This window comes from Entelurus aequoreus, linkage group LG22 (genome assembly GCF_033978785.1).
Source record: "Entelurus aequoreus isolate RoL-2023_Sb linkage group LG22, RoL_Eaeq_v1.1, whole genome shotgun sequence".
Lineage (NCBI taxonomy): Eukaryota > Metazoa > Chordata > Actinopteri > Syngnathiformes > Syngnathidae > Entelurus > Entelurus aequoreus.
This window is the reverse complement of record NC_084752.1, coordinates 41,004,598-41,018,787: the sequence shown is the minus strand read 5'-3', so window position 1 is coordinate 41,018,787 and position 14,190 is coordinate 41,004,598. Positions and strand designations below refer to the sequence as shown.

The window sequence follows — 14,190 nt, the reverse complement described above, 5'->3', positions numbered from 1 at the left end:
AAACATGAAAATGGACTGTGTGAATGTGGGACAGAAGAAACTGTGCAGCATGTTTTTATGGAGTGTCCTATATACACAACAGAGAGGAGAGAGCTTTTTGCTGCATTACTAGATGCAGGGTTGCCCTGCATCTCACTGAGGATTATTCTGAACCCTGAGGAACATCAAAGTGCAGTGATGAAAGCAGTCATGGACTACCTGTGGAATACTGGCCTGCACCAGAAAGTGTAACTGCATAAGCTGTGATAATACCTGAACTGAACTGTGGGAGGCAGCAATACGCCGATGGGCGTCTAGACTGCCGGAAAGCCACAAGAAGAAGAAGAAGATGGTCCTAGTGCCCTCCTCATTTCCTAACCGCCATTAAACAACAACAAAAAGAACGACGAAGCCAAGTTGGAAGTGGTCCATTAAAAGGTTGATAGCGCGACCTCCTGTACTGTAGAATGTAGTATGGACCATAGGACAGGACGAAGACCTCCTGTACTGTAGAATGTAGTATGGACCATAGGACAGGACGTTAAGAAGCCGTGGAGGCCTAAGATGCTCTACTAGTCTGCTGGAAATCCAAAGAAGACGAAGGAGTAAAAAGCAAAATGTCGTTTGACAGAGAAGGCCTAAACGTGGCCACTGGCCATTATTGTTTCTCTATTTGTATTTAGTGCATACATGTACGCATATATGTCGTGTAGTAGATGAAACATTGTTTGTATCCGGATACATTAGTCGGAGCGCACTTTATCAAGTCTTAGCTTGCTACTTAGCTTAGCTTGTTAGCTGCTAACAAAGAGACGCGGACGTTATCAACACATCGGTAAGTAGACATCAAATGTGAGTGTAAAGTGTTGTGATTGTGTCAACATGTGAGTGTAAAGTGTTGTGATTGTGTGAACATGTGAGTGTAAATTGTTGTGATTGTGTCAACATGTGAGTGTAAATTGTTGTGATTGTGTGAACATGTGAGTGTAAATTGTTGTGATTGTGTGAACATGTGAGTGTAAAGTGTTGTGATTGTGTCAACATGTGAGTGTAAAGTGTTGTGATTGTGTGAACATGTGAGTGTAAAGTGTTGTGATTGTGTGAACATGTGAGTGTAAATTGTTGTGATTGTGTGAACATGTGAGTGTAAATTGTTGTGATTGTGTGAACATGTGAGTGTAAATTGTTGTGATTGTGTGAAAGTATGAGGAGGAACTTTGTCCAACAAAAGAGGAGAAGGAGCGACAACATCAACTATGGACGCTATTTTCAAGAAACATCAAGTCAGGTTTGTTGACTTCTTACTCTCACATCTTTACTAACTTTATATTTGATTATTAACACTTTTCTTCAATAGATGCGTTGTCTTGTGGGGATGATGCAATGCTTTCATTTACATTCTTCATGAAAAGGAGACAGTTTGAGGTTGATGTTCCTCTCAGTTTGTAACAATGTGTGATTGATTGATTGGAGGAGTTATGAGAAGTTTGCATAGGAAGGCTACACTTTCATCACGGTACACATTCACTGCTACAACAAAGCCTGAGATCGTTTCAGTTGAATTTTTTTTTTTTAACTCACACAGAACACAGTACTATGTAGAAAGTAGACAAAAATACTGCTAGAAAGTAAATTAAAATAAAATTAAAGCAAAAAGGCTTTGTCTATTCCCATACGGGTAGCGACAACCTGTGTCGTCTTTTCAAAGCCACTTTGAAAGAAGTAAGGGACTTACACTCCTTTGTGGCTATTGATAGGAAGATCCACATGTTGGTGGTATAGCAGGCAAACTAATTAGAAACTTTTTTGGAGTGAAATCTGGGTTGAATTTGATTTGTACATCTACTTCTGGTGTTATAATGGTGAACATTTTTTACATTTCTGAAGTATCTAGACAGGCACATGGGTATTTTAGTGGTATGGTGTATCTTGTACACCAGACCAACTGCAAGGAGCTGTACTCTGTCGGCGACTAAGAGCATTAAGGAAATGGTTGGCGGAAATGTGAGCCCGAGATGGACTTTGTTTTGGGCTGTCGAGTTTGTTTTTCAGGGCTGTTAAGGCGTCATGGTACCAAACATGAACTCTGTAGTCAAAGTGGGGTTAAATGAGTGCTCGTGTTAGAGTCTTAAGTGTATTTCTACCCACCAGCGGGGCGATCCTACTATGTAAGAACATAATTTGTCGGCTGATTCTTTGACTACCTTAGTAGTAATTTTTTCACTGGAGAGATTAGTCTCTACGATGCAGCCAAGATAGGTCATCTCATTTTTGTTTGTTATCAGAATCAGAATAGTTTTATTGCCATTGTTTGAGAACGGGTTCACAAACTAGGAATTTTTCTTGGTGCAAACGTACGACATAAAACACATATAACACATATTTGGTATAAAAAGAGCTGTGACTGAGCTATATATACACCAATATTATAATATTGTCACCCACTTTGACTGTGAACTTATCTACTTTTCTGAGGTTAGGAATTGACCCAAAGACCTGTGTACTTGCAAGTACCAGGCGAGTCTTAATTTGCCAGTTTGTCATTGAAAGCCTTGCTAGTCTAGGTCTTAAGGATTGTAGCTTTGCTTGTTTTGTGGCCGTCAGCTTTGGTTTTATTTTTTTTACAGGTATAGAAAATGATGGAATGATCACTTAAGCCGCATACAGTAGTTCCACTTGTGGTGATCTTAGACTGGTCAGAAGTAACAACGAGATCTATGAAGGTTTAAAGGCCTACTGAAACCCACTACTACCGACCACGCAGTCTGATAGTTTATATATCAATGATGAAATCTTAACATTGCAACACATGCCAATACGGCCGGGTTAGATTACTAAAGTGCAATTTTAAATTTCGTGCGAAATATCCTGCTGAAAACATCTCGGTATGATGACCTCTGCGCGTGACCTCACGGATGGTAGAGGATATTTTGGGACAGCATTGTGGCCAGCTATTAAGTCGTCTGTTTTCATCACAAAATTCCACAGTATTCTGGACATCTGTGTTGGTGAATCTTTTGCAATTTGTTCAATGAACAATGGAGACAGCAAAGATGAAAGCTGTAGGTGGGAAGCGGTGTATTTCGGCCCGCTGCAGCAACACAAACACGTAGCCGGTGTTTCATTGTTTACATTCCCGAAAGATGACAGTCAAGCTTTACCATTGGCCTGTGGAGAACTGGGACAACAGAGACTCTTACCAGGAGGACTTTGAGTTGGATACGCAGACGCTGTACCGTGACTACGCAACCAGAATGTTGCCATAAGCATTTTGTTTAATTTGTATGTGTAACGCAGTACGCAGCTGCGGCTTCCAAACATTTGATCGCTTGCCCGTACGTGCACGGCGCTATGTGCATGTCACGTACGTAACTTTGGGGAAATATATGTGCTGTATCAACTTTGAGGAGGTGAACGGTGCTTTGGGCTGTGGGATGTGTGTTGTGCGGGTGTTTGATTTGTATTGGCGGGTTATATGGACGGGAGGGGGGAGGTGTTTGTTATGCGGGATTAATTTGTGGCATATTAAATATAAGCCTGGTTGTGTTGTGGCTAATAGAGTATATATATGTCTTGTGTTTATTTACTGTTTTAGTCATTTCCAGCTGAATATTAGGTCCCACCCGCCTCTCACAGCATCTTCCCTATCTGAATCGCTCACACTGCCCTCTAATCCTTCACTCTCACTTTCCTCATCCACGAATCTTTCATCTTCGCTCAAATTAATGGGGAAATCGTCGCTTTCTCGGTCCGAATCACTCTCGCTGCTGGTGGCCATGATTGTAAACAATGTGCAGATGTGAGGAGCTCCACAACCTGTGACGTCACGCTCATATCGTCTGCTACTTCCGGTACAGGCAAGGCTTTTTTATCAGCGACCAATAGTTGCAAACTTTATCGTCGATGTTCTCTACTAAATCCTTTCAGCAAAAATATGGCAATATCGCGAAATGATCAAGTATGACACATAGAATGGACCTGCTATCCCCGTTTAAATAAGAAAATCACATTTCAGTAGGCCTTTAAAAGGACTCACTCACCCTGGTAGTTTGCTTAATGAGCTAAGTGAGACAATGTTGTTGGCACAGCTTGGTGAAGGTTTTAAAAATGGGTGCATCCTTTCAGGACATATCTGTGTTCCAGTCCCCAAGAAGATGTAAACCTGTATCAACATGTTTACACAAAACTCACACACTCACCAAATACATTTTACACTGTAATCAAATCTAATTAAAGTTATAATTTCACTTCCTGATTGTGACTTACATGCAACAATAAGTGAAAGTAAACATTTATTTTCAATAACCAAAGTAGTCAACACTTGAATTATTAAAAGAGCATAAAAGTGACTGGCTTTCTGTCAGCGTGTCGTAGATGGTCTCCAATTCCTAAAGAGGAATTGTTGATGGAGATACTCAATAAAACACCACATAGTAAAACATGTTTTTGGTAAAAGTTCCTTTTGGCCCAGCCAACAAAATGACCACCCAAAAGTATTCTGCATGATGACAGAAACATACCATGAATGTTTTTTTAAGTGATTTTGGAATTATATTTTTTTTATTTCCATGATATTTAAGTTATGGTAATGACAATCTCAATATTTACACACTTTACATCAGTGAGTGTAAAGTTAAGAATGCCTCAATCAATGCTGCCTCGTACTTATAAAACTTTTCAAATTGACCCCCATCACATGTCCAAGTCTGTTTTTGTACTCACTGTACCACTTTTTAATTAATTTTAGGACAAAAGGTGGTATTTCCTGTGTTTTTATTGGTTGTTTTGCTACACACTTTTAACACAACACACAAAAGAACACAATCTCATTGTGTTAACAGTGTCAGTCCAAAACTATTTATATTCACTCTTTATCTCTTATCATTTACTTATTTACCCAACAGACGTCCAGCAGCCCCCCACATTAAAGAGGAAGAGGAGGATCCACAGCCCACCCACATTAAAGAGGAAGAGGAGGAAGAGTGTGTTGTAGGGCAGGAGGAGGATGATGTCAGCAAGTTTCCACTGACTGTTGTCTCTGTGAAGACTGAAGAGCATGAATACAAAGCACCTGAGTCCTCACAGCTTCATCACAGTCCAAGTAAGCACATATCATTTTATTCTCAGGGCATTCAATCCATCACAACTGGACTGTTCACTTTGTCTTAGAGGACTCATCCAAGTAGGCTTCATCACTTCATGCTCATACACTTCAAGTCTTAAATCTAATCATTGGAATTTAGAGGGGAACTGCACTTTTTTGGGGGGAATTGTTCTATCGTTCACAATCATTATAAAAGACATGACGGTGGATATATATATAAACAAAAAATCACATTCTAACTAGGGCTGGACGATATGGCCTTTTATTAATATGTGGATATGTTTAGGCCATGTCACGATACACCATATATATGTGGATATGTTTAGTCCATGTCACGATACACCATATATATGTGGATATGTTTAGGCCATGTCACGATACACCATATATTTGTGGATATGTTTAGTCCATGTCACGATACACCATATATTTGTGGATATGTTTAGGCCATGACACGATACACCATATATATGTGGATATGTTTAGGCCATGTCACGATACACCATATATATGTGGATATGTTTAGGCCATGTCACGATACACCATATATATGTGGATATGTTTAGTCCATGTCACGATACACCATATATAAGTGGATATGTTTAGGCCATGTCACAATACACCATATATATGTGGATATGTTTAGGCCATGTCACGATACACCATATATATGTGGATATGTTTAGGCCATGTCACGATACACCATATATATGTGGATATGTTTAGGCCATGTCACGATACACCATATATATGTGGATATGTTTAGGCCATGTCACGATACACCATATATATGTGGATATGTTTAGTCCATGTCACGATACACCATATATAAGTGGATATGTTTAGGCCATGTCACAATACACCATATATATGTGGATATGTTTAGGCCATGTCACGATACACCATATATATGTGGATATGTTTAGTCCATGTCACGATACACCATATATAAGTGGATATGTTTAGGCCATGTCACAATACACCATATATATGTGGATATGTTTAGGCCATGTCACGATACACCATATTGTTGGAAGCATATCCATATTTAAGTGTTACTTCTTTCTAAACTCCTATAGTCATATAAAGAATAGCTAGTATTCTTCCTTCTTTTGAGTCTCATAGTAAGGTGTTGGCCTTCTAGCAGTGGAATGCAGAGAGTAGAGATAACACAAGAAGGAGGAATACTCCCTGTTCTGCTTCCCTGGCCAGACTCAAGATAAGAGACAAGGAGAATGTGTTTGAAGTTAGAGAAGTGAGGGCGGGGGGAGATATTGAAGAGGAGAGTGCATTCCGGGATGTTTTCAGATCAACTTGGGCTACGCATTTGTATGTGTTGTTCGAGGCTGGTCTCTATTCTCAAATATTTGACAATAAATTACAAAATACCTATTCTGTGCTTGGTGGTACCTTTGAGTTCAGTTTATATGTCATCTAAGGAACTTGGGACTGACCAGCGTTTTACATCCAACTTGGAGGAACATCTGGTCAAACGCAACAATTTATATTTGGATATGTTTAGTCCATGTCACGATACACCATATATATGTGGATATGTTTAGGCCATGTCACGATACACCATATATATGTGGATATGTTTAGGCCATGTCACGATACACCATATATAAGTGGATATGTTTAGTCCATGTCACGATACACCATATATATGTGGATATGTTTAGGCCATGTCACGATACACCATATATATGTGGATATGTTTAGGCCATGTCACGATACACCATATATATGTGGATATGTTTAGTCCATGTCACGATACACCATATATAAGTGGATATGTTTAGGCCATGTCACGATACACCATATATATGTGGATATGTTTAGGCCATGTCACGATATACCATATATATTTGGATATGTTTAGTCCATGTCACGATACACCATATATATGTGGATATGTTTAGGCCATGTCACGATACACCATATATATGTGGATATGTTTAGGCCATGTCACGATACACCCTATATATTTGGATATGTTTAGGCAATGTCACGATACACCATATATATGTGGATATGTTTAGTCCATGTCACGATACACCATATATATGTGGATATGTTTAGGCCATGTCACGATACACCATATATATGTGGATATTTTGCCTTAGCCTTGAATGAACACTTGATGCATATAATCACAGCAGTATGATGATTCTATGTGTCTACATTAGGGATGTCCCGATCCAGGTTTTTGCACTTCCGATCCGATACCGATGTTGTTTTTGCACTTCCGATCCGATACTGATACTGGAAAAAAATAAAATCTATTAAATAAATAAATATTGACTGTTACCCCCCTAAAAAAATAAAATAAATAAATATTGACTGTTGTTACCCAAAGTATATTAAGTGGGATTTTTCAGAAAAACAAATATATACAGCAACACAAAAACAACCTGTCTCTGTGATCACTATAGGTGTATAAATAAAATCAGTCCCATGGGCACAAAACTGAAAATAATACAGCTCTCCAAAAAGTGCACTTCTGCTGCTATTTGACATAACTGTTTGTTATGATGCTTTGACATTTTTGAACTTTATTTCTTTATTGAAAGAAAATTCTATGAAGAGAAAAGTTGTTTGCAAATGTGGTTACAATGCTAAACAATGAAAAGTTAAAGCTAAAAAAAGAAATACACTTTATTGAGTTAACATTATTTCTTTATAGGGTAGATAGATAGATAGATGTGATGTTATGTTATGAGCTAGGGAATATAACAACTACACTACCCAGCATGCAACGGGAGTGACGAGCATGCACAGTAGCCCCGAAAAGTGTTGTTGCATGTCGTCACCCGGCAGCTAAGAATGAGGTTATGAGCACGCTGTGAAAGTAAACGTCAAGAACTCAGCCAACACGCCTCGTCTGCTATATTTATAATTAGACAGACAAGACATATACAGTGTGATTTTGTAACGTTTACAAGGAAAGAAAAACAAAAGTTAAAAAAGGGAGATGTCATATATATGTATGTGCTGCGGTTGCTGTAAGAACGTTGCGACAGCTGCCGTAAAGGAGGTGCGCTGCTAGCCTGGTTGCTATGTTTCCGGTTGGTGGTAAAAGTGTTGGTCATGTGTTTGTACCCTGCTCAAATCTCTCAGTAAAGTGATTCATTGGATTATACCTTTTGTTTTGAACTTTATTACACCTTGGAGCGCTTTCTGCTTTCCCTATCTGCGGCTAATGACTGAGCTACGTGACGTAATTTCTTGTGATGTCTCAAGGGGCATTTCTGGTGGGGACGGGATTCGTTCCCAGCGATTCGAATAAAGAACCAACTCTTTTTCTTTACTATAGTGGTCTCGATAACGGGTACCGGTTCTCAAAAAGGGATTCGAGTCCGAGGACTCGGTTCTTTTCTTATCAAACAACCGGGAAAACCGGTTTCGAGTATCATCCCTACTTTCAAGGGGTATGTCACGTTTGAAAATATCCTGTAGAGCTTGGTTTATCTCTTTCCAATAGTCCTTTATGATGGAGCAGTCCCAGAAAACATGCTAGTGGTTTGCATTTACATTCCCACCATTTCTCCTGCAGGCAGGGGAGTTGTTATCATAGTGACACTTCTGAGAAGGTGTAATAAAAAATCTGATCAAACTTTTCCAGCCAAACTGGAAACAGCTGGTACAAGTCCATTGATATTTCCATATTATTGTCCATTCTTCCTCAGATATAGTTATCCCTCCTTCCTTCTCCCATTTTCTTTTAATATATGAAGTTGAATAGGATTTCATATTCAACAGACCCTTATACAAGCATGAAACAATTCTATCAATAATTTCTGAATTGTAGGCTTTTGTAAACAGTTCAATCAAACATATACTCGTCTTTGTGACACTTTTCACCTTCATATTAACAAAATGTCGCAACTGCAAATATCGCTAGAAGTCTTGGTTTTCTAATATATATGTTCTTTTAATAATTTCAAAACTAAGCATTTTTTATCTTTCATTACACTACATAAAGATTTTATACCCCTAGATATCCAGTCCTTAAATCTTGAGTCTAATTTATTAGGTGTAAACTCTGTATCATAGGCACACCATTTAAGAACTGCAATATCACTCTCGAGTTTGTATTCCTTTATGATCATTTTCCACACTTAGGGTCCATTTCACCCATGGGTTATCAGTGTTATTTATGTGGGTTTGTAAATTGCTATCCGCCAGGGTTGCTTGTATGGGGATGGAGGGCATTTCTTCTTCAATCATTTTCCATTGAGCAATGTATGATGGGTTGCACCAGCATATCACTGCTCTCATCTGGGCTGCAAAATAATAATATCGGAGGCAAGGTAAACCCCATCCTCCCTTTTGTTTGACCAATTGTAAAGTTTTGAGACGAACTCTTGGCCTTTTACTTTGCCATATATACCTTGATAGCATTTTGTCCCATTCATTGAATTGGTTTTGGTTAATCTCTATTGGCAGGGTTTGAAATAGGTACAGCAGTCTTGGCAGTACATTCATTTTAATGGAATCAATTCTAGAACTAAGGCTAAAAAGGAATTAAGTTCCATCTTGCTATGTCATCTTTTATTTTTTTATGTATGGGTATATAATTGTATTCTGATAATTTTGTTAGATCTTTTGACAAATTAATGCCCAGGTCTTTAAAAGACTCTGTTTGCCATATCAGAGGGTAACTACTTCTGATTTCCCCTGGTGGGTTATAATTATATGAGAGTGGATGGGTTTTACCGATATTGATTTTATATCCTGATAGTTGACCATACAGTTCAAATGATTGCATTAATTTAGGGAGCGAGTATGTTTGGTGTCCGAGGTAGACCGAAATGTCATCCGCATAGCAGGCCAATTTATACTCTCTTCCTTTAATCATGATTTCCTTAATATCTTCATTTTGTCTGATAGACTGAGCTAATGGCTCCAGATATAATGCAAAGAGTAATGGTGACCATGCACCAGAGGTGGGACCAAGTCATTGTTTTGCAAGTCACAAGTAAGTCTCGAGTCTTTGCCCTCAAGTCTCGAGTCAAGTCCCGAGTCAAGACAGGCAAGTCCAGAGTCAAGTCCAAAGTCAAGTCCCAAGTCCTGCATTTTGAGTTTCGAGTCCTTTCAAATCCTTTTAACCACAGACTAATATATTTACACAGATTGTATATGATTTTAAAACGCTCTATTTATTTATTACAACAAGTGCATTTGAAATTGCAGGAATAAAAATAGTGCTGACATTGCACTTCATAATAGCACTATTAAACAGTCATTTTAAACATTTAACTCATTCCTTTACAGAATAAACACATTTGAAAAAACAAGTGCAACTGTACTTATTTGTACAAAAGAGTTAACATTGTATTTCCATGGCATATTGCATTGTAACTAGTTCCACAGCAGTTTCTATCCTGTTCTTACCTCATCTCATTGATCTCATCTCATACTGTATGTGTGTTGATGTGTGCGTACACATGGAAAACATAACAAATACATGAACATAACAATGAACAGAGTTGTACTTTTTAGATGTCAGGGCCCTATGCAATATGTACACATATTTTTAACATAGTATACATTTTAACTGACCTTTATTTGACTATGTTTGTCTTTTTGTAGGTGGCTAAAATATGCGGTGCTGCTGACCGCCGTCTAACGTTACGTTACTGTGTGTGATACATTGACTAACGTAACGTTATGTATAGGTACCTCATGCAACCCTGCTTAAAAATAATAATTTGACAAAAAGTATGAATAAGGTAGCGAACTGCAGTGGACGCAACAGATTGCCGTGTTTGCAATGACGTTATAACCATAGACATGTTATAAGTAGACGCAGCATTGGCTGCTGTGACGCGAGCAATTTTGCCGCCATCTTGAAGTGGTGATGAGGAGCCGGCGAGCAGCCTAAACTGACAGTTGACAGGTAGAAAACAAAGATGCTGTACATGCCGAACATTAACGTACATGCCGAACATTAACGTACTAGTGGTTGTATTTTGTGAAAATAATATTAGCACAGAGTTGAGAAGGAGCAAAGATCTTCAATATTTGTATGTGAAAATCACAAATAAATCTTCTGGGGGAGGATGACGCCCCTACAGGGGTTTGGTTTACAAACTTTCAGCCCCACCTAAAACAAAATTCACCAGCCGCCTTTGATTATGATGCATTCTCATTTTAGGCAAAATATAAGACAATACTTTCTTAACAGTATAATTGTAACCAGGAATAAGTCTTCAAGTAACAATATTCAAATACTAACATTGTTGGGTAAGACAGAATTTGGTTTTATTCTGAATCCAGTGAAACAGATTGGTGGTTTTAGCTGATATAAAAACTTTCAGGTGTTTATATATGTTTATTTTTAAGTATTTGGCAGACGCTTTTATCCAAAGAGACATACATAAAAAATACATATAAAACAATCAGTGTAAACATGATCATTTAAGGGAAGAATGTAATACAAAATATCAATACAAAGTGTCAAGACAAAATAAACTGACTGCTGCTGCAGCAACAGAGATACAGTCTATAAGATATATAGATATCTAATGTATTCATACATTGTTTATGTAACATGTATATATAACCTCATCATATTGTTTCTTGAATTTAAAAATAGCTGACCGTTTTTTCCCCCTTCTCTGGGATTATATTCCCAGTTTTGATCTCGGACGTCTGGTCACTTATAGCATATAAGAATATTCTATCACTGTTAAGCAAACTATGAATAATAAAACACGCCAAAACATGTGTCCTTTATCATAGCTACACATATGACAAAAAAGCGTGTAAAATCAGTGGTATTCAGTGAGGTAAAAATAATTAAATGTGCTGACAGTTCATTGTTCCTGCCAAATGAATTTCACTGAGTGGAGCGGATCACCACTCCAAGATGGCGGCCCCACATCTCGTCAGCGCCAGTAGGCATTAGCGCTCGATGCTGCGTACCCTTATAAGATGTCGATGCTTATAGCGTTAGCAGTGAGTTTACAGCCTCACTGATTTAACTGCACAGCAAATAAAAGTTACGTTACTTAGAAAATAAACGTTAGTGCAACTTCAAATGTCGAACGAAGTTGGAAGATTAGTTTTTTGTTGACCAAGTCGTAGTTTTAATACCAGAACGAAACTATCTTTGGCGTAATTTTTCCTCACTGGCGCGTTGTTTGAGAGCAATTCTTCATTGGTTGTCCTGCAATTTGATTGGATGAATGCTGTGGGATGAAAACAACGTGGATGTAATTTGATTGGCTGTTGGACTGACAGGCAGCACACACGCTGACAGGCAGCACACACGCTGATAGACACAGACGTACAAAATGGAAGATACGGAGCGCTCCTGAATAACTTTTTAATCTTTGGGTTTTGGGGAAAGTAGCAAGTCTTGTCAAGTCAAAAGGCTCAAGTCCAAGTAAAGTCACAAGTCATTGATGTTAAAGTCTAAGTCCAGTTGCAAGTCTCTTTACATTTTGTCAGGTCGAGTCTAAAGTCATCAAATTCATGACTCGAGTCCAAGTCATGTGACTCGAGTCCACACTTCTGCCATGCACATCCCTGTCTAGAGCCCCTTTCTAGGATAAAACTGTTTGATAAGTATCCATTGACTTTAATCCTAGCAGTAGGATTGTTATATAGTGCCTGTATAGTTTTAATGATTGTATCCTGAAAGCCAAATTTATTTAGAACTCTGTAAAGAAAATTCCAATTGACCGAATCAAAGGCCTTTTCACACTTATAACAATTGCTTCGATGTTTTTTCTTTTTATGTGATCCATAATATGTAGTGTCTTTCTTATACAGGTATTGTCTTGTGTTTGGCGTTGATGTATAAAACCTGTTTGATCATTATGTATCAATATAGGTAAGAAATCTTCTAATTGTTTGGCCATAATGGAAGTAAATAGTTTATAATCTACATTGAGAACCGATATTGGCCTGTAAGATCCACATTCAATTCTATCCTTGCCTTCTTTTGGTATAGCTGAGATAATTGCCTCCCTCCAACTAAGTGGTGTTTGTGCCTTTTTTAAGACCCAATTCAATGTGGGGAGTAAAACAGGTATTAATTATTTTTTAAATTCCTTATACCACTCAGCCGTGTAACCGTCTGATCCTGGCGATTTACTTCATTTAAGCCTACTAATTACAACTTTTAATTCATTTTCAGTTATATCTGCAGATATTGTTTGGTTTTGTTTTTCATCTAAAATAGGTAAATCCAGGGAGTTCAGGAAGCTGTCAATTTGGGTTATGCTCCTACTAGAGACCTCGGAGTATAAAGTTTTATAAAAATGTTCAAAGGCTTCCTGAATTTCGTTTGGTTTAGTTTTTATCTCTTTTGTTCTTGGATCCCCGATTTTATGAATTGTGTTTTCCGCTATCTTTTTTTTTAGTTTCCATGCCAATATTTTCATAGACTTAGAGCCACTTTCATAGTGTCTCTGTTTCAAAAACATTAGATTTTTAAAAATTTGTTGTGTGGCAAAACTGTTAATTTCATTCCTAGTATTTCTTATTTCCCTTAATGTATCTTGTTCCAAATGTAGTTTGTTTTCTTTCTAATTCTCTTAGTTTTTTTTTTAAGCCATTTGATTTTGTATTCTCATTTTTTTTCTTAAATGAAGATATTGCTATAATTTTCCCTCTTATAACAGCCTTCAGGGTGTCCCATAACATGGGAGGCGACAACCTCTCCTGTGTCATTGAACTCCAAGAAGAGACTAATTTCAGATGTAATTTGTGTTTTAAATGATAGGTCATTCAGCAGACTTGAGTTTAGTTTCCATGTATTATTTTTTGCCCTCAGATTAAAGTCAATAGATAGGTATATAGGTGCATGGTCACTTAGATCTATCGTCCCAATTTCACAGGTACACATTCTATCTTTATCCTTTACAAATGTTAGAAATAATCTATTCTTGTATAAAGACAATGCGGAGCAGAGAAATAAGTATAATCCCTTCTGTCTGGGAAAAAGTCTCGCCATATGTCAATTAAGCCTACTTCCTCAAAAAGTGTGTTTTTTTTCTTATTAAGGGGTTTAACGTTATGTATTTTTATAGTAAATGAGTCCAATTTTGGCTGTAAATATATATTTAAATCCCCACCACAAATCAAAAGACCTT

At 37.7% G+C, this 14,190-nt stretch overlaps 1 protein-coding gene across 1 annotated transcript in view; it reads left to right on the top strand.

Moving 5' to 3' along the window:
- The first annotated feature begins 350 nt into the window (after positions 1–350).
- The window catches only part of LOC133639733 (oocyte zinc finger protein XlCOF22-like), a 31,568-nt gene continuing 17,728 nt past the window's right edge, over positions 351–14,190 (top strand). Inside the window, exons 1-3 of the mRNA XM_062033316.1 lie at positions 351–814; positions 1,183–1,267; positions 4,884–5,080. Of these exons, the coding sequence (XP_061889300.1) occupies positions 1,236–1,267; positions 4,884–5,080 (229 nt within the window). The 5' untranslated portion in view covers positions 351–814; positions 1,183–1,235. The remainder of the gene's footprint in view (positions 815–1,182; positions 1,268–4,883; positions 5,081–14,190) is intronic.